Source organism: Pongo abelii, chromosome 1, assembly GCF_028885655.2.
Source record: "Pongo abelii isolate AG06213 chromosome 1, NHGRI_mPonAbe1-v2.0_pri, whole genome shotgun sequence".
Taxonomy (NCBI): domain Eukaryota; kingdom Metazoa; phylum Chordata; class Mammalia; order Primates; family Hominidae; genus Pongo; species Pongo abelii.
The window spans coordinates 232,304,162-232,330,526 of record NC_071985.2 but is presented as its reverse complement, the minus strand read 5'-3'; the positions used below and the strand labels follow the sequence as shown (position 1 = coordinate 232,330,526).

Here is a 26,365-nt window from a genome sequence, read left to right as displayed (position 1 = left end):
TCCTGACCTCGTGATCCGCCCGCCTCGGCCTCCCAAAGTGCTGGGATGACAGGCGTGAGCCACCGCGCCCGGCCATACCTGGTATTCTATCATGTTTCTGCCTAACAAGCTGTCAAAAGGTGAGATGCTGACAGAGCCCTGCACAGAGCAGAAGCCTGGCTTAGGTGTAAGGACAGCTCTGAGGGCCACACGCCCACCAACATACTATTCTCCTGTGCCTTGACCCATGGAAGGCAACACCAGAGAGCACTGTCCGTTCATGTCAGCCTCAGAGGAAAGCCTGGCTGGGCCTGGCAATGCAAATCCAATCAGCCAGTCTCAACAGACACCGCACAGGGAGTCTCCTCTTTAGGGCCTGAGGTGCAGAAGGGAAGCAAGATATGTAAAAGAGTCTGAAAAAAAATGATTAATGAACAGAAGCACTTTAAAAATATCTTCTAATAAATAAAGTCTTCTCAAGATTGACAATCTAGGTGACAAAACTTTTGTAAAATCTATGAAATTTATACAACGAGGACACCTTATAATACCGCAGATGCTTTGCTGACAAGTTGGTTAAGGGCCCATGTCTCAGTGAACCCCACCAACTGCGTGACTAGGGGTCTGTGCCCTGGGCTGGGCACAGCTCCTGCCACCAAATCATGCCCCAGAAGACCAGAAAAACCCACATGGCCAGCTGAAGTCTAAAATGATTCTCATAAAATAACTATCTGGACATTAAATTTAGTACTTTGATGCCACAAATGAAAAAATTCTAGCATTTAAGTGGGCTTCCGTTTACCTGTAAGGTGAAAACGCTAAAAATGAAGTCTGATGGAATCACTTGAATTGTGACGTCTGTTATTTTTAGTCTGTGCTCATTGTTCACAATGACATGATGCTATCAGAAAGGGACAATCAAAACCCACCGTACTCCCACCTATCATCACCTAAGGAGGTACAAATATATAGAGGGAAAAAAAAAAAGAAGAGCAGGTACTTTGAGCCTGGTTGTAGTTAAAATATCTATGTTAGCCAGGCATGGTGGCTCACGCCTATAATCCCAGCACTTTCGGAGGCTGACGCGGGCGGATCACGAGGTCAACAGATAGAGACCATCCTGGCCAACGTGGTGAAATCCCGTCTCTACTGAAAATACAAAAATTCGCTGGGTGTGGTGGCGCGCACCTGTAGTTCCCAGCTACTCGGGAGGCTGAGAGGGGAGAATTACTTGAACCTGGGAGGCGGAGGTTGCAATGAGCTGAGATCACGCCACTGCACTCCAGCCTGGAGACAGAGAGAGACTGTCTCAAGAAAAAAAAAAAAGAAAGAAAAAAAAGAAAAGAAAAATGTATATTTTAGTTCTTAGCTGCTGAAAATTAAACTCTGTAAATTTATTAGAGTATAATGAGGCTGGGCACGGAGGCTCATGCCTGTAATCCCAGCACTTTGGGAGGCCGAGGTGGGCAGGTCACCTGAGGTCAGGAGTTCAGGACCAGCCTGGCCAATGTGGTGAAACCTGGTCTCTACTAAAAATACAAAAATTAGTCAGGCGTGGTGGCGGGCACCTGTAATCCCAGCTACTCAGGAGGATGAGGCAGGAGAATCATTTGAACCCGGCAGGCGGAGGTCGCAGAGCCAAGATTGAGCCATTGTACTCCAGCCTGGCTGACAAGAGCAAAACTCCATCTCAAAAAAAAAAAAAAGTATAATGAATTCACACATTGCTACTATGTGTTTTAAATCTTACGGCCACTTAAATTACAGATGGCCTAATATTATGTCAAGAATCTTATTTCCTCCATGTTCACAGAGGAATGTGCCAGGGGCTGTGGGGTTCTCAAGGCACTGCCTGCCCCGGGTCAGGTACGTACCATGTGGTGTCTCCAGAGCTGGTGACGATCTGATTGTCATCCAGGAATCGGCAGCAGGACAGGTAACCTGGCAAAGAACAGGCCTAAGTGATGAGCTGAATCCAGCAGGCCTTGCATCCAGCCTCATACATAGAGAAACACATTGGCCGCGGAAGCTCTATGTCTAAGGTAAGACCAGCACCCTGCTAGTGACCTTTTGTTCCCATCTGTGCATATAGCAGAAGGTCCACACGCACTGCTGGTGAGGGTGAGAGCCTGGCCAGGCAGGACAGCACGTCCCACGGAGACCCACAGCTCCACGATGGGGGCAGGAGCAGAAACCACACCCATGAAACACACACATCTTTCATCTGCTTTACTGTTTGACACATCAAAGGCTGGGGATCCCTCGTCTATTTACTCGTTCAGGGGAAGCTGATTCCAGTGCCCAGGAAGGGGACCATCCAGACACCTGGAACACAGCCTTAACAAAACAGACACCTCCTGCTCTCCTACAGCCCACGCTCCAGCGGGGACAGAGAATGAGAATCACTGAAAGAGGACATCGGAAAGGGAGTGCTAGGGGAAGGAAGAGGACAATAGGAACCTCACAAGATGGGAGCCAGGAGAGGAGGGAGGATCCAAACAGAGGCCACAGGGTCGGGGCGGCTGGGCCCGCGGGTCATGGAAGGGATAGCAAAGGCAACAGGAAAGCGGCACGGCAGCAACACTGCAGACACGGGGGTGCTCCTGAATATGTGTGGGTGGGTTTGTTTTCTTGGGGACAGTGGCTGTGACACCCACATCAACGTCGGCACGATTCTGTGTCTCTGAGTATTCCCACCCACTCCCACTGGGAAGGAAGTGTCAGAGGCTAGAGCAGGACACACCAAGATGCCCCGTCCTAAACAACTTTCAAAATGAGGAAAAGCAACCACAAAAAATCAGTCTGCAATATCCACACATGAACTGGTCTCTACTAAAAATACAAAAATTAGTCAGGCATGATGGCGAGCACCTGTAATCAGCTACTCGGGAGAGTGAGGCAGGAGAATCATTTGAGCCCGGCAGTTCAAGTTGTTAATGACTTCTGTTGACCATTATTTCTTTTGTACATTGATCACAGTTCTGGTATTTACTGTGGAACTAAAAGCATAGGGTCAACAAACCAGTTAATGTGTGCCCAGGGTTGGTGACAGACTGGCCCTAATCTGAAGATTCAGGGGTTCCAGTGGCACTGGTGATTCTTGAGACACCTGTTTAGATTTGAGTGTTTACTGAAATGCCTTCCCCATAACTACACCCCAGGGAGTCATGTGACACTGCGTGAATCAGCAAACAACAAAAATAAAATGCACAAAAAGAAGAAACCCACTGAGGGTTTTAATGTAGAAAGTATAAGATTACAGAGAAAACAAAGCATTTATTTAACAAACATTATTATCACTATTTTTTGAGACGGAGTCTCATGCTGTTGCCAGGCTGGAGTGCAGTGATGCAATCTCGGCTCGCCGCAACCTCCACCTCCCAGGTCAAGCGATTCTCCTGCCTCAGCCTCCCGAGTAGCTGGGACTACAGGTGGATGCCACCACACACAGCTAATTTTTGTATTTTTAGTAGAGATGGGGTTTCACCATGTTGGTCAGGATGGTCTTGATCTCTTGACCTTGTGATCCACCCGCCTTGGCTTCCCAAAGTGCTAGGATTACAGGCGTGAGCCACCATGCCTGGCCAACAAACATTATTAAACTGGCTCTGACAGAAGAAAAATATGCATAGATGACAGAACTCAAAATATTAACTACGTGCCTATGAAAGCATGTGTGGTCAAATACTTCCTGGAGGCCGCACCACAGGGACACTAGAGACCACAAAGGTGAACCCAAGTCCAGCTCAGAGGAGGACAGCCCTGCAAACCTGGCGCCCCCTGTAGTGCCCTGCAGCTCGCTGTCGTGCTCCGGGGTCTCCACCCGAGCCCTCCTCCACTGGCTTCCTGGTTCACACTCACCCTTGCTTCAGGGAAGCACCCCCACCCTGTCAGATGCCCATCCAGACCATGCCACCGAGCCTTGTAGCACTTAGACTGTTTGAATGTGAGCACAGAAGGGCAGGAAAGAAGAGTCATGGAGACCTCAGCACAGCCTGCATCTCACACAGGGGACCAGGCGGAGGCACTCCAAGTTTACTGCATGAAAGAATCATGACCTTGGCTGGACGCGGTGGCTCACGACTGTAATCCCAGCACTTTGGGAGGCTGAGGTCAGGAGTTTGAGACCAGCCTGGCCAACATGGTGAAACCCTGTCTCTACTAAAAATATAAAAATCAGCCTGCTGTGGTGGTGGGCGCTGGGTCTGTAATCCCAGCTACTCGAGAGGCTGAGGCAGGAGAATCGCTTGAACCCAGGTGGCAGAGGTTGCAGTGAGCCGAGTTCATGCTGGTGCACTCCAGCCTGGGCAACAGAGTGAGACTCTGCCTCAAAAAAACAAAAAACATGACCTCATAGGTCTCAAAGATGACCTCTCTGTCCCACCCTGTACAGGCTATAGTGAAGCTACACAGAACCCATCAGCTTCTTACTCCAAGAACCAGAGACTGAACCCTAAAATCACAGCTCTCAAGCGCTGATAAAATGATGTGGACAAGCATCAGCTGACAGGAACTATGAAGGACAAGGGGAATGACCAAATGTATAAGCCACACGTGGTCCCCGACTTACAATTTTGTGACTTTATGATGGTTTGAAAGACACACGCATTTAACAGGAAAACCATGCTCCAAATACCCATACAACTATTCTATGTTTTCATTTTCAGGAGTGTCCAATAATTTACATGAGATGTTCAACTTTTTCTTATAAGATATGTATTATGTTAGGTGGTTCTGCCCAACCAGAGGCCACTCTAAGTGTCTGTGCATGTTCAGGTTGGGGGTTGAGGTATGTCCAGTGCGGCCTGGAGAGCAGGATGGGGTGTCTGTGCATGTTCAGGTTGGGGGGTGAGATATGTCCAGTGCGGCCTGGAGAGCAGGATGGGGTGTCTGTGCATGTTCAGGTTGGGGGATGAGGTGTGTCCAGTGTGGCTGGAGAGCAGGATGGGGTGTCTGTGCATGTTCAGGTTAGGGGGTGAGATATGTCCAGTGCGGCCTGGAGAGCAGGATGGGGTGTCTGTGCATGTTCAGGTTGCGGGGTGAGGTGTGTCCAGTGTGGCTGGAGAGCAGGATGGGGTGTCTGTGCATATTCAGGTTGGGGGGTGAGATATGTCCAGTGCGGCCTGGAGAGCAGGATGGGGTGTCTGTGCATATTCAGGTTGGGGGGTGAGGTGTGTCCAGTGTGGCTGGAGAGCAGGATGGGGTGTCTGTGCATGTTCAGGTTAGGGGGTGAGATATGTCCAGTGCGGCCTGGAGAGCAGGATGGGGTGTCTGTGCATGTTCAGGTTGCGGGGTGAGGTGTGTCCAGTGTGGCTGGAGAGCAGGATGGGGTGTCTGTGCATATTCAGGTTGGGGGGTGAGATATGTCCAGTGCGGCCTGGAGAGCAGGATGGGGTGTCTGTGCATATTCAGGTTGGGGGGTGAGGTGTGTCCAGTGCGGCTGGAGAGCAGGATGGGTGGTGCAGTGCCCAGGGTGCAAGCACACTCCATGAGGCCCAGTCTGTGCAAAGAGACCAGGCCTAACCCCTTCTTCCAGGAAAGCCTCGTAGGGCCTTCTGGCCAAGAGGCCACGAGTGGTGAAGATTGCAGACTCTGAAATCAGAAATACCTGGGCTCCACTGTCAGCATGGCAGCTGAGTAGCAGTGAAAGTTCCTGTAAGTTCTTTTACAGTCCCAGCCTCCCCATGTAACTGGGGAACTGATGGGAGGAGCAGAGCTGTCTGTGCACATAAGAAGTTCTCAGTAAATGGAGGCAGTTACTATTTCTGTTATTTTTGAATTTGAACAAATTCCCTGGGTATGTGTGGGGGGACACTTCAGGTGAAAACACGCCCCTCCTCCCCTGGTGCGGGGGCCTGTGCTGCCACCCTCTGGAAGCCTGCAGAGGGGCAGGGAAAACAGACCCTGAACAAAAGTGTGCACCCAGTGAGGAGGTGCAAGGGCACAAAGGTGGCACCAAGTGCCTCAAGGAGAGGCTGAAACGCGGCCTGGGGACCTCGCAGTGGTCTGGTCATATAGGCAGTGGGTGTGAAGGGCTGTCCTGTGTCTCATAGGGACCACCGGCTGTAGGGACAAGGCTGTTAAAGTCCAGGAGAGAGGGGATGGCTTGAAGAGAGGCAGGGCAGACAATGGAAGTGCAGGAGAAAGACGGGCTCCTGGGCATGTGGTGTCAGCAGAGGTGCCTCAAGGATAGAGCGAGTCCAGAGTCTAGAAAGGAGCAGATCACCAGGCTCCGGGAAGAGCACAGCATGGGTGCACACACTGCTCTACCCAGCATGGCTGCCGACCTGAAGACAGCAAAGCCAAGAAGGACACACAAGCGTGGCTAGACGCAGCCCTGTGAGGAAACTTACCCAAGGACAGGACGATGGGCTTGAGAAACCATCCATCTACAAGGATGGTGTTTGCTGCAGCAATGTTTATAATAAATTGTGGGAAACTGTGAACTGCCTAAATGTCTGACAATAGGAACAAATTAGTGCACCACACCATGAAACTCTCTACAGCTCCTGAGTTACAGAACGACAGTATAATACTATAGTTATATAATACTGTATAATACTACTGCATAACTATTGTATAATACTGTAATTCTGGATGGAATTATAGGTTCCCCCAACATAAAAGAAGATGATTCAAAGTTCCTTTCCAAAATTCCTTTTTTTTTTTTTTGAGATGGAGTCTCGCTCTGTCACCCAGGCTGGAGTGCAGTGGCGCGATCTCTGCTCACTGCAACCTCCGCCTCCCCGGTTCAGCACTTCTCCTGCCTCAGCCTCCCATGTAGCTGGGACTACAGGCACCTGCCACCACATCCAGCTAATTTTTGTATTTTTAGTAGAGATGGGGTTTTGCCATGTTGGCAGGCTGGTCTTGCATTCCTAACATCAGGTGATGCACCTGCCTCAGCCTCCCAAAGTGCTGGGATTACAGGCATGAGCCACCGCGCCCAGCCCCCTTTCCAAAATTTCTACAATGAACACACTTTGAAAGGTTTAGTTCTCCTGCCTGCACCCTGGAGAACATCCCTGTTGGGAGCAAGGGCAAGGAGATCCCACCCAAGGGAGGAGCACAGGACACACTGAAAGGCAGGTGGGCAAATGCCAAAAAGTCAGCCATGACCACGCCCAGTCCCTCACTAGTCCTCCTCCGACAGGTGGTTTCAGGAGCACCTGTGCCGCCCCAGGATCGGCTCCAAGGAGCAAAAACAAGACCGTGCTGGCGAGGGACAGGCTCAGCCTAGACCTGGAGGGAAAGGTGCCCAGCCCTGCACCGAGGCGTGCACTTGGAGAGCAGAGGTGTTTTCTTCAAGTTCAGTAAGAAGGAAAATGAAAGAGATGAGGAAGTAACTTGAAGATGTGAAAGTGAGTCTCAGAGGGGTGCACAGAGGAGTGCCCGGGCACCACGAGTGCCTCCATGATGGTGTGAGGCTGTGAGGCCCACCAGTGCAGCTGAGATGCTGGGGCTGACAACAGTGAGCCTCAAGCAGGCATCCCAGTCACCAGCTGCCCTGTTGTGGCTCCTGAAGCAGGGTTTACGGGGAGACAACATATATCCCCTTCTGTGTCCAAGCTTGTGAGGCCTATCAGAAAAAAATCCACTATTTTCATGAATATAGAAAATGTTCTGCTTCTCACTATATGAAGACAACGTGCCTAAAAATGCCAAGTTTTGGCCACCACAGTGGGCTCTGTCACTGACAGCTGTGTACACTGTATCATGAAGGCCTTAGGCTGGACTTCTGATCAATGCTTATGTATCTGTAGCCATCTTGATCAGAATGATCCAGGCAAGGGCCGCCGTGTCTCCACTGCCCAAGAGGTATGCAAAGAACAAAGCTCTAAGAGCAAGCGTTGAGTCTCCCTGCATTGGCCCTTAGGGATCTGCTTTGATAAAAATTTGAGACTAGATCAGAGGGCTGGAAATAAGCTTTTTTTGGAGACGGAGTTTCGCTCTTATTGCCCAGGCTGGAGTGTAGTGGTGCGATCTCAGCTCACTGCAACCTTGCCTGCTGGGTTCAAGTGATTCTCCTGCCTCAGGCTCCCGAGTAGCTGGGACTACAAGTGCATGCCACCACATCCAGCTAGTTTTTGTATTTTTTGTAGAGACGGGGTCTCTCTATGTCACCCAGACTCACAAACACTCTTAAGAGGCCAAATGTGTGTGTGTTTTTTTTAAATAACACAACTCCTTAGAAGTAAAATTTCATGAAATATGAAGGAAATAAAATTTCTAAAATATTCCTACTAATACCAGTTTTTTTATTTTCTTGAGTATTTTTGGCTTTTCTTTCTTTGGTTTCAAAGACAAATACAGTCAGTGTTAAACCCAGCAACTTTTGATTACCAATGGAAACAGATGCACAGACTCTGACGGTCATGGGAAGGGACTGCTGAACATAGAGAACACCTTTCCAAAAACGGTGCTGCATCAGACAGAGCTGTGTGGTTTACAGGGCTGGTGTGAGCTGCCTGGCTGGACTCCCAGCGATGGCCAGGGGCTCCTATCTGTAGGCATTACCTTCTCACAGAAACAACTATAAGCACTGCACAAAATACAAAACCAAACACCTGAAAGCATGAAAACAAGAGCAGGTAGAAACTGGAGGAGTCTCCCCTGGAAGAAAAGAAAGGCAGGGCATGGTATGTTCTTAAGGAGCTTTCCCTGAGGAGGGGACTGTCTGTGACAACCCCAGGCTACAGCCTCACACACAAGACCTGTGGCCAAGGTCTTCAAGAGCCAGTAGACAGATTACTGGGCAACCACAGCCAGAAAGCGAAAGGATAACAACTACAAAGAAGAAAGCCACAGAAAGGGAGTCCCAAACTACACACACAGCTGACCAGATATCCGACACCTGAAGTGCACAGGCATGCAGCCCAGCCAGCGCAGAAAAGCTGAACAGAGGTTTCTGCTGCTGCCACACAAGACAGACAGAGACAGACTGCCTGATACAACGAAACTAAACATCAGTTAGTTCTGGAGAATGTAACCGGACACAAAGTCTCTATGACACGACACTTACAATGTCCACAATACAATTTGAAATTACTACATGTACTAAAAAAATAGAAAAATGTCACTCAGAATCCAGAGGAGACATCCACAAGGACCAACCTCAGCGAGATGAGATGGTGGGAACAGCAGACAAGAACTCTAAAGGCAGCTATTCAACTCTCCTTGTGGATGCAAAATAAAACATGCTATTATACAAGGACAGGGAATCTCAGCAGGAAAATAAAAAATTTCTAAATAAAAGCAATAGAAACTCTACAACTGCAGAAGGAATATCTGACATAAAGAATCTGCTGGATAGCCTTAGTTTATCAGAGGTAACAAGTACATGAACTTGAATGGAAATAAAAAGGTTAAAAGCAAGTAAGCGGTGCTAACAACAACAAAAAGGAACAAATCTGAAGTGGGAAAGTGATGAACAAACCCCAGCCCCCGGAGCCTCAGGGACAGCACAGATGCGTGTGTATTGCAGCACAGAGGGGCAGGGACTAAGGACAGAGGATGCATTTGAAGACATGGTCTAAAACTTCCCAAATTTGGTGAAAGACAAATTTACAGATTCAAGATGCCAAAGCGCAATAAATGCAAAGAAAATCACACCGAGGCACCTACGTGCAAACTGCTAAAAACCAAAACAAATCTTTAGACTGCTAAAAAAAAAAAAGAAAAATAAATTAAAAAAAGAGTCAACCCATAATTCTAGATATCCAGCAAAAATACCCTTCAAGAATAAAGGCAAAATATAAATCTTAGAGAAATGAACACTAAGTGCTTTGCTAGCACCAGAACCGAGACCTGCATTAACCATGACTTGTTCCGGGTAGGGCTCCCGGCCGACAGGACACCCACAGAAGGCGCCTTTGCAGGAGAGCGGGAAGGGCACTGGACACGGAAGCTTTCTCTGGAGGGCAGAGTAGATTTATTTCATTCTTTTCTCTTTGAGACGGAGTCTCACTCTGTCACCCAGGCTGGAGTGCAGTGATCTCAGCTCACTGCAACCTCCGCTTCCCAGGTTCAAGTAATTCTCCTGCTTCAGCCTCCTGAGCAGCTGGGACTACAAGCACATGCCACCATGCTCGGCTAATTTTTGTATTTTTAGTAGACACAGGGTTTCGTCATGTGGGCCAGGCTGATCTCAAACTCCTGGCCTCAGGTGATCTGTTTGCCTCGGCCTCCCAAAGTGCTGGGATTACAGGTGTGAGCCAACCATGCCTGGCCTATTTCATGCTTTTCATATTTATTCACATTATAAGACCCCTAATTTCCTAAGGATGTTTAAAGAATACGACAATGCATCATGGAGCTAATAACACACACAGGTGTAACGCATATGAAAACCGCAAGAGTGAGGAAGGGCAGACAGCAGCCCGCGTTGCTGTGAGCTCCTTACGTTTCCTATCAACTAGGACCATGGTAACTAGAGGTCTGCAAGACAGTGCGGATGTAATCCCTAAAGACACCACTAAGACATCAGGCAAAATGGTTTACCAGACAAAGTAAAATAGATTTCTTAAAAAACCAAGTAACCCAGGCTAGGTGTGGTGGCTCATGCCTGTAATCAAGTAACTCAAAGGAAGGTAGGAAGGGAACAACCAAAAAACAAAAATGAAGGGACAAAAAGGTGGCAAAGTAGCAGAGCTACAGTAAGAAATATAAATGTGCAAAAGCATATTCCAAAGGCGGGCAGAAAAAACCAAGATCCAACAATGATGTGAGGTCTATAACAGACTATTTTCAAAGACACAGTTAAGCTTGAAAGGACCCCCATGAAGGCAGGGCTGACTATATTAGTCAGAAAAAGCAGCGGTTCCCAACAAAGAGCATTATGAGTGAGAAAGAACAGTTCATCATGAGAGCAGGGTCACAGGGTCAATTAATCACAAAGAGACAATAAAAGTAAAGGCATCTACTAAAAGAGCTCAAGATATCTGAAGCACATATTGACAGAATTAACAGGAAAATTAGAAAATCCATAATCATTTTAACAGCCCTGCATGAGCATTTCATAGAAAGATACAGAAGATTTGAACATGCCAAAAATCTTGCTCTAATTAACATGTATGTAGAAAATCAGGCCCAGATACAACAAAAACACACATCATTCCCATGTGCACACAGCGCGGCCACCATGACAGACCATCAGCTCCATTAAAAACAAGCCTCAAATGTCAAAGGACTGAAACGATACTGAGTGTGTCTTTAAGCACAATGGCATCTAATTAGAGATCAACAATAACTAAGAAAACTTCAGATATGTAAAAATTATGCATCTAAATAACCCATAAGTCAAATAAGCACTCATAAGGATATTAAAAATTTCACACTGAATGATAATTAAAAGACATTATAGGCTGGAAGTGGTGGCTCAAGCCTGTAATTCCAGCACTTTGGGAGGCCGAGGCAGGCAGATCACTTGCAGTCAGGAGTTCGAGACCAGCCTGACCAACATGGCAAAACCCCGTCTCTACTAAAAGTACAAAAATTGGCCAGGCGTGGTGGTGCACGCCTGTAATCTACTCAGGAGGCTGAGGCAGGAGAATCGCTTGAACTCAGGGGGTTGAGGTTTCAGTGAGCCGAGATTGCACCACTGTACTACAGCCTGGGTGACAGAGCGGGACTGCATCTTAAAAAAAAAAAAAAAAAAAGACAATATTAAAAAAAAAGTGTGTGATGCAGCTAAAGCCATGCTTAGAGGGAAATTTAAAACTTGATTATATTTGAAAAGGAAGCAAAGTGATAAGGAAGCAAACCAGTGGCCTGCAGATCTACTTTAGGCAGCTGGAAAATTAAGAAGGCGGCAACTCCAAAGTAAGCAGAATGCAGGAAAGAACAGAGAACAGAAATCAACAGCAGCAGCAGCATTATCTTTCAAAGGACAAGGTTATACTTGTAATCTGGCCAAAATTAACTGATTTAACAGACTGCTTAATGGGTGTCAACTGTGACTAGTGACTCCACGAACTGATTTCTTTCACTGCATGTGAAGTGGGCGGAGTGTTATCAAAAAGTACTGGGGCATAAAATGTCTGAGAACAGATAATACAGCCAGAGAGGTAAAATATTAGAATAGGACATCCTCTTTCAGCAAATGTATGCCTTTCATGATGAATTAGTGTCACAAGTAAACAAAATCTTGATGAGATAATAGACTACCTAGCACTTACGGCCACAGGGCTCTATTCTGCCTCATTTGCAGAGACAGGGTCTCGCTTTCGCCCAGCCTGGAGTGCAATGATGCAATCATAGCTCCCTGCAGCCTCAACCACCCAGGCTTGAGCCATCCTCCCGAGGAGCTGGGACCATAGTTGTGCGCCACCGTGAGTGGCTGGTTTTCATTTTTTGTAGAGAAGGGGTCTAGCCTTGTTGCCCCAGCTGGTCTCGAACCCCTGGCTCCAAGCTATCCTCCCACCTTGGTCTCCCGGAGTGTTGCAATTACAGGCATGAGCCACCATGTCCAGTGCAAATCCACAAGTTTCTTACTGGTAAAGGCGTATCAGACTTGTTTTTAGTTTTCTTCAGAAAACTTCTGGCCATTACTGACTTTTATTTGAACCAGTCTCATTTAATGATTCATAAGGCCAGGCGCGGCGGCTCACACCTATAATCCCAGTACTTTGGGAGGCTAAGGCAGGCGGATCACAAGGTCAGGGGTTCAAGACCAGCCTGGCCAATACAGCAAAACCCCGCCTCTACTAAAAATACAAAAATTAGCTGGGCGTGGTGGCGGACACCTGTGGTCCCAGCTACTTGGGAGGCTGAGGCAGGAGAATCGCTTGAACCCAGGAGTCAGAGGTTGCAGTGAGCCAAGAATGCACTGCTGCACTCCAGCCTGGGTGACACAGCGAGACTCTGTCTTAAAAACAAAAAAAAAAAGGCTGGGCGTGGTGGCTCACACCTGTAATCCCAGCACTTTGGGAGGCTGAGGTGGGTGGATCACGAGGTTAGGAGATCAAGACCATCCTGGCTAACATGGTGAAACCCCGTCTCTACTAAAAATACAAAAAAGAAATTAGCTGGGCGTGGTGGTGGGCGCCTGTAGTCCCAGCTACTCAGGAGGCTGAGGCAGGGGAATGGCGTGAACCCAAGAGGCGGAGCGTGCAGCGAGCCGAAATCATGCCACTGTACTCCAGCCTGGGCAACAGAGCGAGACTCCACCTCAAAAAGAATAATTAATTAATTAATTTAAAAATGATTGATAAAAAGTGAGTATCCAAAGCATATAATGTACCCCAGGTAAACAGCTTGTGTCACTTGAAGGTTATGAACAAGGACAGGTACCTGTGTGTCCTGCCAGCTCACGACTCACACGCACGTTCCCTTCACGAGTTTTCAGATTGTAAATGGAGCAAATGTTATCCAGGCCACCACAGGCCACATAGTTCCCAGAAGGGGCATATGCACAGGTCATGACCCAGGAGGAGCGCAGAGGGATGGCGTGGACCTAATGAAAGAAAGACAGATGATGCAAACACCTTTATGTTCAAAAACAACACTGACACCAGGATTTTCTCATCTGCAACTTTCACTGCAAAGGAGGTAAAAGAACAAAATAAGAGCCCAAATTATCTAGAGAGCGATTCCTATATGTGGCCACTCAGGTGAAGCATACTTAATGAGAAGTCCAGTGCTGCACATGGGATTCAAATTCAATCCACACAGTCCAGTTTTACTGAAGTCACAACTTATGATTAGGTGGGGTCTTAACAGTAGTGCTGCCCACTCATCAAAACCACATTATTAGGCCGGGTGCGGTCACTCACGCCTGTAATCCCAGCACTTTGGGAGGTTAAGTCGGGCAGATCACCTGAGGTCAGGAGTTCAAGACCAGCCTAGCCAACATGGTGAAACCCCATGTCTCTACTAAATATACCAAAATTAGCTGGGCATGATGGCGCATGCCTGTAGTTCCAGCTACTTGACTGACTGGGGCAGGAGAATCACTTGAACCCGGGAGGCAGAGGTTGCAGTGAGCTGAGATCATGCCACTGCACTCCAGCCTGGGCAACAGGGCGAGACTCCGTCTCAAAAGAAAACACACAGGCCGGGCGAGGTGGCTCACGCCTATAATCCTAGCACTTTGGGAGGCTAAGGCGGGTGGATCACCTGAGGTCAGGAATTTGAGACCAGCCTGGCCTCAAATTGGTGAAACCCCGTCTGTGCTAAGATACAAAAATTAGCTGGGTGTGGTGGTGGGCGCCTGTAATCCCAGCTACTCAAGGAGGCTGAAGCAGGACAGCCGCTTGAACCAGGGGGGCGGAGGCTGCAGTGAGCAGCAATCGCGCCACTGCACTCCAGCCAGGGCGGTAAGAGCAATGCTCCGTCTCAAAAAAACAAAAAAAACAAAACAAAAAAACAAAAAACAAAACAAAAAACCCCACACATATTGGAAGGAAAACACTGCATTATCCTGTCAAATGGCTATGAACTTATTTGAAAACAAAAATTTTTTTTTTCGAGATGGAGTTTCGCTCTTGTTGCCCAGGTTTGAGTGCAGTGGCGTGATCTAGGCTCACTGCAACCTCTGCCTCCTGGGTTTAAGCAATTCGCCTGCTTCAGCCTCCTGAGTAGCTGGGATTACAGGCGCCTGCCACCACTCCTGGCTAATTTTTTGTATTTTTAGTAGAGACGAGGTTTCACCATGTTGGCTAGGATGGTCTCAAACTCCTGACCTCAGGTGATCCACCTGCTTCAGCCTCCCAAAGTGCTGGAATTACAGGTGTCAGCCACTGCACCCAGCCGAAAACAAAAGATTTTTACAGAATAACCAAAATGGACATTCCTACAATCTACCCTGCCACATCTCTCCCAGTGTTTTAGATCTGCTGTAATTAATGCAATCATTTATACACATTTAGTATTCTTTAGTAAAATAAACTGAATTACATCTTTTACGTATATGTTTGGACCAATGACAATACTTTTTATTCAAAACAATACACTTTGGATTAAGTCTTGAAAATAACATAAATTACACTTTAAAGTATGATGCCTTTCAGATGATCTCTTCTAAAAACTAATAACTGAATGAAAAGCGATACTTCTGCACTCTATAAATAAAACATGAAACTTTCCAGACTCTGCTAAAACTGTAATTGAGGTCTCCTAGAAACACAGAAGGTCCTTAGCCCCCACCGGCTTGGTAAGGAGATGACGGACAACAGCACAACTGTGCCTGGTCCAGAGGAAGAGACCGTCACAGGTGCCAGCACGTGACTCAGCTTCTATCTCACCTGCGCAGCTTCACTACTAACAAACAGAGCTTGCCGCTACTGCCTTCCCTATCCTGCATGATGTGATTTAACAAAAATGAATCCAGAGCTTAAAACCCTGTTTCCTGGGTTGGTTTTCCAAGGAAGGGAATTTTCCAGTCCCTACCTTGTTGGTGGTGTAGCTGTCCCAGATGATAAGTTTACCATCCTGCGAGGCACTGACGAGAAGCCTGGAGGGACAGACAAAAGCAAACCTATCAGTACCGCACAACACAGAAAGTGTACAAGGGCAACAGACTAAAACCCAGACTCCAGTGACTTATGTGCTCCCATGTTACATGTGCTTCAGACAAAGCCACTTATTTATAAGAAAAAAAATCTCTGGTCGGGCACAGTGGCTCACGTCTGTAATCCCAGCACTTTGGGAGGCCGAGGTGGGCAGATCACATGAGGTCAGGAGTTCAAGACCAGCCTGGCCAACATGGCGAAACCCTGTCTCTACTAAAAATACAAAAATTAGCCGGGCATGGTAGTGCGTGTCTGTAATCCCAGCTACTCGGGAGGCTGAGGCAGAAGAATCGCTTGAACCTAGGAGGCGGAGGTTACAGTGAGCCAAAATCATGCCACTGGACACCAGCCTGGGCAACAGAGCGAGACTCTGTTTCAAGAAAGAAAGAAAGAAAGGAAAGGAAGGCTTTAAATGTCAGACCAACTTTAAAAGCATGAACAAAAACACTGTCAAAGACCACAGTTGACAGTGGAGATGCCTGGCCCCAACCGAATGCAGGCCACATCACCCCTGGCACCCATTCCCTTTGTCAGCGGAGACAGGCTGACATCATTTCCTAAGTGCTTCTGTTTGGTTTCATTACAAATCAAATTAGAGGCTCATGTCTTTAATCCCAGCACTTTGGGAGGCCAAGGTAGGTGGATCACTGGAGTTTGAGACTAGCATGGCCTCATGCTAGCATGGTAAAATCCCGTCTCCACTAAAAAAACACAAAAAAATAGCTGGGTATGGTAGTGCATGCCTGTAATCCTAGCTACTCAGGAGACTGAGGTGGGAGAACTGCTTGAACCCAGGAGGCGGGGGTGGCAGTGAGCCGAGATTGCTCCACTGCACTCTAGCCTGGGCAACAGAGCGAGATCCTGACTGAAAAAAAAAAAAAAAAACACACGAAAGAACAAACCACTTTTAGACATTCCAAATTCATGAAACATTTCTCACCCAAAATACCCCATGAAATTTCCCAGACTGAGCTAAAATTGGAATCAAGGTCTCCTAGAAACCAAAGGAGGCGCTCCCTCCTCACCTGCTTGGTAAACAACAGCACCACTGCGCATGGTCCGGGAGCAGAGACCAGTAACCATCATGAATTTTTTCTTTTTTTCTTTTTTTTTTTTTTTTTTTTGAGACGGAGTCTCGCTCCGTGGGCCAGGCTGGAGTGCAGTGGCACCATCTCGGCTCACTGCAAGCTCCACCTCCGGGGTTCATGCCATTCTCCTGCCTCAGTCTCCTGAGTAGCTGGGACTACAGGAGGCTGCCACCACGCCCAGCTAATTCTTTTTGTATTTTTAGCAGAGACGGGGTCTCACCATGTTAGCCAGGATGGTCTCGATCTCCTGACCTCATGATCCGCCCACCTTGGGCTCCCAAAGTGCTGGGATTACAGGCGGGAGCCACCACGCCCGGCCTCTTTTTTTTGTTTTTGAGACGGAGTTTTGCTTTTGTTGCCCAGGGTGGAGTGCAATGGTGCGTCGGCTCACCGCAACCTCCACTTCCCAGGTTCGAGCAATTTTCCTGCCTCAGCCTCCAAAGTAGCTGGGATTACAGACATGCGCCACCACAGCCAGCTAATTTTGTATTTTTAGTAGAGACGGGGTTTCTCCATGTTAGTCAGGCTGGTCTCAAACTCCCGACCTCAGGTGATCCGCCCACCTCGGCCTCCCAAAGTTTTGGTATTACAAGCGTTGAGCCACTGCACCTGACCATGAATTTTTTCATAACTATTTCCTTGCTCTGGCAACTGTGCTCAGTTCGGAATCCACATGTTGAAAAGGAGCTCCATACTACAAAGGAGAATATGAATAAGGAGCAAAAGAATTTCACCTTAGCAGGCAAGTAAGGTGGGTGAAAGCAACTCCTGGGAACCACAGTTGCTCATGAGAGGTCCTAAGGAACCCTGTAGCATAGAATGCTGTTTTCAAGGAAGAGCAAGAAGGTTCCACTGTTTGATGCAGGGATATACCTGTCAGTACGGTAAATGATAGTATAAGGATTTTTAATTTTAAAGATTCTATCAAATGCAGGGTTTTTTTTCGTTTTTGTTTGTTTGTTTGAGACAGAGTCTCGCTCTGTCACCCAGGCTGGAGTGCAGTGGTGTGATCTCGGCTCACTGCAACCTCTATCTCCTGGGTTCAAGTGATTCTCATGCCTCAGCCTCCCAAGTAGCTGGGATTACAGGTACGTGCCACCACGCCTGGCTAATTTTTGTATTTTTAGTAGAGATGGGGTTTCCCCATGTTAGTCAGGCTGGTCTCCAACTCCTGGCCTCAAGTGATCCGCCCGCCTTGGCCTCCAAAAGTGTTAGGATTACAGACGTAAGCCACAGCGCCTCAAAACGCAGGTTTTAACTATTTTGGCTGTGAACATATGTGGCTTCTTAAAGCTGACCTAAAGCTGGAGTAACGCTCTCTCAAGTTTTGTTGATAACTCTGACACTTTTAATATCAAACTAGATGTTTTGATATGCTAAGTACTAACTTTCTTTACAAAGATGTCAATGAGTTTAACAACAAATAAAAACCTTTTCACTTGCACTTTATTACAAAATTTATCACAGAACTAAAAACTAAGTGCAGGCTCCCATCCTATTATTTTTCAGATGCAATTCTTTTTTTTTGTTTTGTTTGAGAGAGAGTCTCACTCTGTCATCCAGGCTGGAGCTCGCTCCAACCTCTGCCTCCCAGGTTCAAGCAATTCTCGTGCGTCAGCCTTCCCAGTAGCTGAAATTACAGGTGTGCACCACCATGCCTGGCTACTTTTTTGTATTTTTAGTAGAGACAGGGTTTTGCCATGCTGGTCTCGAACTCCTGAGCTCAATCTGCCTGCCTCGGCTGGGATTACAGGTGTAAGCCACCGCACCCAGCCTTCAGTTGCAATTCTTAAAGCAAACTTCTCAATCCAGGTTGTCATCAACATATTAAACATTTAAGATTATTTCTACGTAATGGTATAAGGTTCCCTCTCTAGCTCTATTTCTGCCCAGCCCTTCTGAGACTTTCTGTTGAGTATCAGAGCTGATCTAAAGCAGCTCATCCTCCTAGATTAGGAGGATCACCTTTACAGAGGTCTCCCGGTCAGAGAGCTTAATAACTGCTGACTTCCAGAGGGATTAGGGACACGTAAGCTGTCCACTGATCCTCCAGAAGGTGAAAGAAGTCATGCCTCCTAGTCCCGGGTCAGGGAGCTGTTGGAGAGCTGGGTTCATGTTCCCTACTACTGCCTTTGCCTACTCAAAAATCAATTATCTGAGGTGCCACTCACCTAGAACATAGAGGCAAGGGCCAGGAAGCAAGCTAACGGGCTCCAGGACCCTGAAAGTAGCTGTCAAAAATCAAAACACCTAATACTCCTCATTTTACTCAAAAGAGGGAGGGTGGTGGCTCATGCCTGTAACCCCAGCACTTTGGGAGGCTGAGATAAGAGGACTGGTTAAGTCCAGGAGTTTGAAACCAACATGGGCAACAAAGGGAGACCCTGTCTCCACAAAAAATATATACATATTTTTTGAGACGGAGTCTCGCTCTGTCGCCCAGGCTGGAGGATCTCGGCTCACTGCAAGCTCTGCCTCCTGGGTTCACGCCATTCTCCTGCCTCAGCCTCCCGAATAGCTGGGACTACAGGCGCCTGCCACCGTGCCTGGCTAATTTTTTGTATTTTTAGTAGAGACGGGGTTTCATCGAGTTAGCCAGGATGGTCTCGATCTCCTGACCTTGTGATCCGCCCGCCTCAGCCTCCCAAAGTGCTGGGATTACAGGCTTGAGCCACTGTGCCCGGCCCACAAAAAATATTTTTTAAAAATTAGCTGGGCACAGTGATGTGCACCTGTTGTACCAGCTACTCAGGAGGCTGAGGCAGGAGGATTGCTTGAGCACAGCAGTTCAAGGCTTCATAAGCTAGGATCGCACCACTGCATTCTAGCCTGGAAGACAGAGTGAGACCCAGTCTCAAAAAAAAAAAAAAAAAAAAAAAAGTTGCCTTTTAGTACAAATATATTGATAAACATATTACAAATGTACATCTGATACATTAATACATACATACATAACAAGTAATCATTGTGGGCCTTGCATGTAGTTTTCTTTTTTGTTTGTTTTTTTGAGACAGAGTCTCACTCTGTCACCCAGGTTGGAGTGCAGTGGTGCAATCTCGGCTCACTGCAACCTCTGCCTCCTGGGTTCAAGTGATTATCCTGCCTCAGCCTCCTGAGTAGCTGGGATTACAGGCACCCACCACGAAGCCTAGTTAACTTTTATATTTTTGGCAGAGACAGGGTTTCACCATATTGGGCAGGCTGGTCTCAAACTCCTGACCTCAGTTGATCCACCCGCCTCAGCCTCCCAAAGTGCTGGGATTATAGGCGTGAACCACGGTGCCTGGCCTCTCATGTAGCTTTATTTGTGTTTTGTTTTTTGAGGCAGAGTCTCCATCCGTCACCCAGGAGGGAGTGCAATGTGCGTGTGTGTGTGTGTGTGTGTATATATATATATATAAATATATATATATATATTTTTTTTGAGATGGAGTCTCACTCTGTTGCCCAGGCTGGAGTGCAGTGGTGTGATCTTGGCTCACTGCAATCTCCACCTCCTGGGTTCAAGCGATTCTCCCACCTCAGCCTCTTGAGTGCAGCTGAAACTACAGGCACTCGCCACCACACCTGGCTAATTTTTCTATTTTCAGTAGAGACGGGGTTTCAGCATGTCAGCCAGGCTGGTCTCCAACTCCCAAACTCAAGCAATCCACCTGACTTGGCCTCCCAAAGTGTTGGGGTTACAGGTGTGAGCCACCACGTCTAGCCTCATGTAGTTTTGAAAGACAAACTAGGCCGGGCACAGTGGCTCATACCTGTAATCCCAGCACTTTGGGAGGTCGAGGTGGGCGGATCATGAGGTCATGAGATCGAGACCATCCTGGCTAACATGGTGAAATCCCGTCTCTACTAAAAAGACAACAAAAAAAATTAGCTGGGCTTGGTGGCGGGTGCCTGTAGTCCCAGCTACTCGGGAGGCTGAGGCAGGAGAATGGCGTTAACCCGGGAGGCAGAGCTTGCAGTGAGCTGAGATAGCACCATTGCACTCTAGCCTGGGCGACAGCGAGACTCCGTCTCAAAAAAAAAGAAAAATTAGTAGTCATTTCTACTGTTTCAGAGTGTCCATAAATCAAACAAACACAGTTAAAGAAATGGTATTCATAGGCCAGACACAGTGGCTCACGCCTGTAATCCCAGCACTCTGGGAGGCCGAGGTGGGCGGATCACGAGGTCAGGAGATCAAGACCATCCTGGCTAACACAGTGGAACCCTGTCTCTACTAAAAATACAAAAAAATTAGCCGGGCGTGGTGGCGGGCGCCTGTAGTCCCAGCTACTCGGGAGGCTGAGGCAGGAGAATGGCGTGAACCTGGGAGGCAGAGCTTGCAGTGAGCCGAGATGGCACCACTGCACTCCAGCCTGGGTGACAGAGAGTGAGACTCCGTCTCAAAAAAAAAAAACCAAAAAGAACTGGTATTCATAAATTATAGCTTTAAGTCATGAAAAAAATCTTAAGCAATAACATTTGTTTATGAAGGCAGGAAATATGAAGATTAAAGAAAATACATACCCTCCCCACTCTGTCATGTGGTGAGGGGCAGGAGGAGGGACAGCATTAGGAGAAATACCTAATGTAAATGACGAGTTAACGGGTGCAGCAAACCAACATGGCACATGTATTCCTATGTAACAAATCTGCACATTGTGCACATGTACCCTAGAACTTAAAAAAAAAAAAAGCTTGTGGAACAAGGAGATATAGATATATGTATACACACACACACACACACACACACACACACCAAAAAACCTCTTTTGCACCTTAAAGAGGCAAACACTGGCCTATCCAGAAAAAAACGGCTATTTAGAACAAGCAATCTCTAGAAGGCTCTGGAAAGCAGAGGTTCTCCATAATATCATTTTGGTTTTCTCATGACTGTGCAATTATACAGCAAATGCCATGCACCTAGCACCCTGTCCAAGAACATGGACCAGTGTGGCACCCCAGCCTCCCACAGGCCTCACTGAACACCGCCTTGCTCACAGGGTGGCCATGACTCTGAACTTGGTCCTGCTTTGTCAGTCCTTGCTTTTTCTTCCTTCTAATCCTGGGGCTTTCAAGGCACAAAGTGTGTTTGAGACAGGCGGAACATAAAGCCTCCCATGCAAGGATCTGGCGCCCACCCCACCCACCCTGAGCCCCCAGCCCCACCTCCACTGCTCAGTTCACACACCCATCTCTTCGGTCCCTGAACACACCTGCCTGCAGGTCACTCTCATCCCTTCCAGACTACCCAGTCTAAAGCCCAGCTGGTGAAGGAGACACATTACTTGGCAGTGCAGTGCTCTGAGTACCTGAACACTGCCCAGCAACACCACTGTCTACTCCACTAACCTGCCTAATCTGCACATCAGTGTTCCCACACATGGAGGAAAGGCCCCAGAGGTAACATACTGTTTTGCTTTCCATCTACTTTTGACAATAAATTCTAACATAGATAGACTAGTAACAACATTTTTTCTTTTTTTTTTTTTTGAGTCAGTGTCACTCTGTCACCCAGTGGTGCAATTTCGGCTCACTGTAACCTCCACGTGCCTCAGCCTTCCAAGTAGCTGGGACTACAGCTACCATGCCCAGCTAATTTTTAAATTTTTAGCAGAGATGGGGTTTCGCCATGCTGGCCAGGAGGCTGGTCTCGAACTCCTGACCTCAAGTCATCCGCCCACCTCAGCCCCCCAAAGTGCTGGGATTACAGGTGTGCGCCACTGCATCCGGCCAGAACATTTTTTAAAAAATTCTTTTTAATTTTTTTAAAGGAATAACTTTGAATTCACGAAGTATATTTTTACTTATTTACTTATTTATTCAGAGACAGGGTCTCACTCTGTCGTGCAGGCTGAAACACAGTGGGGTGATCTCAACTCACTGCAAGCTCTGCTTCCCTGACTCCTGGGTTCAAGTGATCCTCCCACCTCAGCCTCCTGAGTAGCTGGGACTCCAGGTGCGCACCACAACAACTAACTTATTTTTGTACTTTTTGTAGAGAAGCGTTCTCGCCATGTGACCTAGGCTGATCTTGAACTCCTGGGCTCAAGCCATTTGCCTGTCTTGGCCTCCCAAAGTGCTGGGATAAGAGGCATGAGCCAATGTGCCTGGTTACTTATTTATTTTGAATATTTAAAACAATTTTTGACAAGTAATTATATGTATATTTATGGAATACAATGTGATATTTTGATATATATCCACATTGTGAAATAAATCGATCAAGCTAATCAACATACCCATCACTTCCCATTTGCTCTGTGGTAAGAACACTTAGTCTACTTTACTAACACTTTTGAAACACACGTTATTATGAACTAGTCTCCGTGCTGTGTGGCACATTTCTAAAATTTATTCCTAACTAAAACTCTGTACCCTCAGAACATCATCTCCCCACTTCCCCACCCTCCCCCTTCCCACTTTTATTCTTTCTGACTCCTGCCGTTATTGGAACCATCATGCGAGCTCTCATTTGCATATGGAATTGTATGGGATACTATATAGAACAAACTAAAGATAGAATCTTTTGTTCTCTAGCTGTTTGTGCTCTAAAGTGGACAATTTCACGAACAAAGAAAAAGCCAAGCAGAAAATTCCACGCTAACAACGGAATACAAAGAAATACTACTCAAAGAAGGGCATGTTAAAAATTGTTATGTCAGGTGCTTCAACGAGCATGTCACAGTTACACAAATCAAACAGTACTTTATTAAATTATTTAGACAGAACAGGCAGCAAATAAGACGTTGTAATAGCCTCTAAATCAGAGTGTGGGGTCACGGAGGTGAGATGCCTGGTGGAGAAGCAAGGGGTATAATTAAAGTACAAGAAATAGGCTAGAAGTGGTGGTGGCTCACACCTATAATCTCAGCTCTTTGGGAGGCCGAGGTGGAAGGATCACTTAGGGGCCAGGAGTTTGAGACCAGTGTCAGCAACAAAGGGAGACCCCATCTCTGTAAAAAACAAAAAAATATTAGCCAGGCGTGGTGGCACATGCCTGTGGCCTACACCACTTGGGAGGCTGAGTAGGAAGGGTTGCTGGAGCCTAGGAGGTCGAGGCTGCAGTGAGATATGATCACACCACTGCACTCCAGCATGACTGACAGAGTGAGACCCTGTCTCAAAAAAAAAAAAAAAAAAAAAAAAAGGCTGGGCGTAGTGGCTCACACCTGTAACCCCATCACTTTGGGAGGCTGAGGCGGGTGGATCACGAGGTCAGGAGATCCAGACCATCCTGGCTAACACGGTGAAACCCCATCTCTACTAAAAATACAAAAAAATTAGCCAGGCGTGGTGGTGGGCACCTGTAGTCCCAGCCACTCGGGAGGGTGAGGCAGGAGAATGGCATGAACCCGGGAGGCGGAGCTTGCAGTGAGCCAAGATTGCGCCACTGCACTCCAGCCTGGGCGACACAGTGAGACTCCGTCTCAAAAAAAGAAAAAAAAAAAAAAAAAGAAAAGAAAAAACAGGAGCCCATGAAGAGAATTATCTCTTGGGATGGTAAACCAAAGGAAGACAGGGCAGACAGGCCAGAAGAGAGAACGGTGAGAGCAGCTCACAGCACATTCCTGTGTGTCTGCTGCAGCAAAGCACACACAGCATGATGCTGTTCTAAGGCTCAATACACTTAATCCCTCAGGATCCCTGGGGCAGGTTCTGTGATTTCCTGAGCCAGGGCACTGAAATCACAAGAGGGCAAGGGCCAACCAGCCCTGAGAAACAGGCACAGAGAGGTAACTTCCCCAAGTTCACGTAAGTAGGATGCAGTAGAACTGGGAAGACAGAGGTCTAGAAACTGAAAGAGACAGGAGAAGGGAGAAAGAAAAATCAGAACTTGTATTAATGTGATTCAGACAGTGAAGAAATGGCAGTGTTCTTTCAGCCCAGGTAAGTGGAAAACTGGACAGGGAATATGCACCTGTGAATGCTGCACCTTGCGTGCCCAGAGTTCTGATTCAACTTCCTAATTTTTTCACTGCACAACACAGCAAATGGGTTCAGGTAATTTTCCCCTAGGAAAACAGAGCAGCCCCTGAACGTATGAAGCAGCGTCCTGCTCAAGCCCACGCCTACCTGGAGTCTGTGCCCCAGTGCATGGCATAGATCTTGGCCAGGTGCCCCCGCAGTGTCCTCCTCGTGCGCATCTGGATTCTTCCCACTGGGTCGATGTTGTTTGTGATCTTGAAAATAAAAACATTTCTGTAAATTAACATCTGTGATTAAACTACTCTCCTCATCTCCCATACTTGTCAAGGCTGTTGGCTCGCCCACTGTGCCTACCTCTTCCCAGCCCTTCCCACAGTTCTCCAGTGGCTTCCACTGTGGCATTCTGCACTGAACCCCTTCCGTACCCCGGTTACCAAGTCTCAGTCTGGCGGGTCATCAGGAACCTGTGTGCCCTGCCCTCCAATGCACGCACATGAACATGGCCAGCCTTGAAGCACTTGCTGTTCCCTTTCTGCCTCCTTCCTCCTCTCCCTGTCCATCCAGGACCATCGCCTCCTAGGTCTCTGAGTTCTTTGAGATCTCGCAACTCTTCTTATGACACCACACAGATGTCCCACACCACAATTTAATAGCTGGTTCCTATGTCAGGCTATGTGTGGGCCTGCATGACACCTGCTTCTGCATGACCATCACTTGGAGCACCAGCTGTACACACACCTGCTGAGCCCATCCTACATATAGACACTGATGTTAATGAGTTTAGGTTGGCAAACGGAGTAAGTGGATCACAATAGTGGGTTTTAAAAACAAACAGTCTAACGTGCTTCTCAGAATTGAAATTCAGGTAATTCTATGTAGCCTAATTTTTTTTCTTTAACTTGCAATTTAACCTCAATTAAAGTGCATCCCCTAAAGCATTTAGACAATGTAAAAAACTTAATCATCTTCAGTAAAAGTATGAATATAGTTTTTCTTTCACATTTCTGTCCAATTATTTGGACTTTATTTTTATTATCTGTTTTTGTTTTTGTTTTTTTTTGAGATGGAGTCTCGCTCTGTCTCCCAGGCTGGAGTGCAGTGGTGCGATCTCTGCTCACTGCAACCTCTGCCTCCCGGGTCCAAGCAATTCTCCTGCCTCAGCCTCCTGAGTAGCCGGGATTACAGGTGTGCGCCACCGTGCCTGGCTAATTTTTGTATTTTAGTAGAGACAGGGTTTCACCATGTTGGTCAGGCTGGTCTCGAACTCCTGACCTCAAGTGATCCACCTGCCTCAGCCTCCCAAAGTGCTGGGATGGATTTCATCTTTTTAATAAGGTAAAGTTCACATAACATCAAATTAATCATTTTAAAGTATACAGTTCAGTGGCATTTAGTACACTCACAGTGTTGTGCAACCACTGCCACCATCTAGTTCCAAAACACTCTTCCAAAAAGAGACCGGACATAGATTTAGCAGTCACTCCCTGTTCTTCACTTCCTCTCCCTCTCTCCCCTAACACCCCTGCTGGCCACTAGTCCACTCTGTCTCAATGAATTTTACTATTCTACATATTTCATATAAATAGAACCACAAAATACATAGCCATTTCTGTTTAGCTTCTCTCACGTATCGTAATATTTATGGGGCTTATCCATGTTGTAGCCTCTGACTGTACTGAGGTCCATTTAATGGCTGATAATACTCCAAGACACAGAGACACCACAATTTGTTTCTCCACTTATTCATTTATGCACATTTTGGTTGTTTCTACATTTTGGCTATTGTGAATGGTGCTGCTATGAACATCTATGTACATGTGTTTGTTTGAAAAGCAGTGTTCAATCCTGTTGGGCATACATTTAATGGCAGAACTGCTG

General features: G+C 47.1%; 1 protein-coding gene across 1 annotated transcript in view; it reads right to left on the bottom strand.

Moving 5' to 3' along the window:
- Positions 1 to 26,365, bottom strand: part of GNB1 (G protein subunit beta 1) — a gene marked incomplete at its 5' end in the record, with an annotated part of 107,946 nt that overhangs the window by 6,130 nt on the left and 75,451 nt on the right. The window contains 4 exon segments of the mRNA NM_001133192.1: positions 1,854 to 1,920; positions 13,270 to 13,432; positions 15,367 to 15,430; positions 24,635 to 24,741. Coding sequence (NP_001126664.1) covers positions 1,854 to 1,920; positions 13,270 to 13,432; positions 15,367 to 15,430; positions 24,635 to 24,741 — 401 coding nt within the window.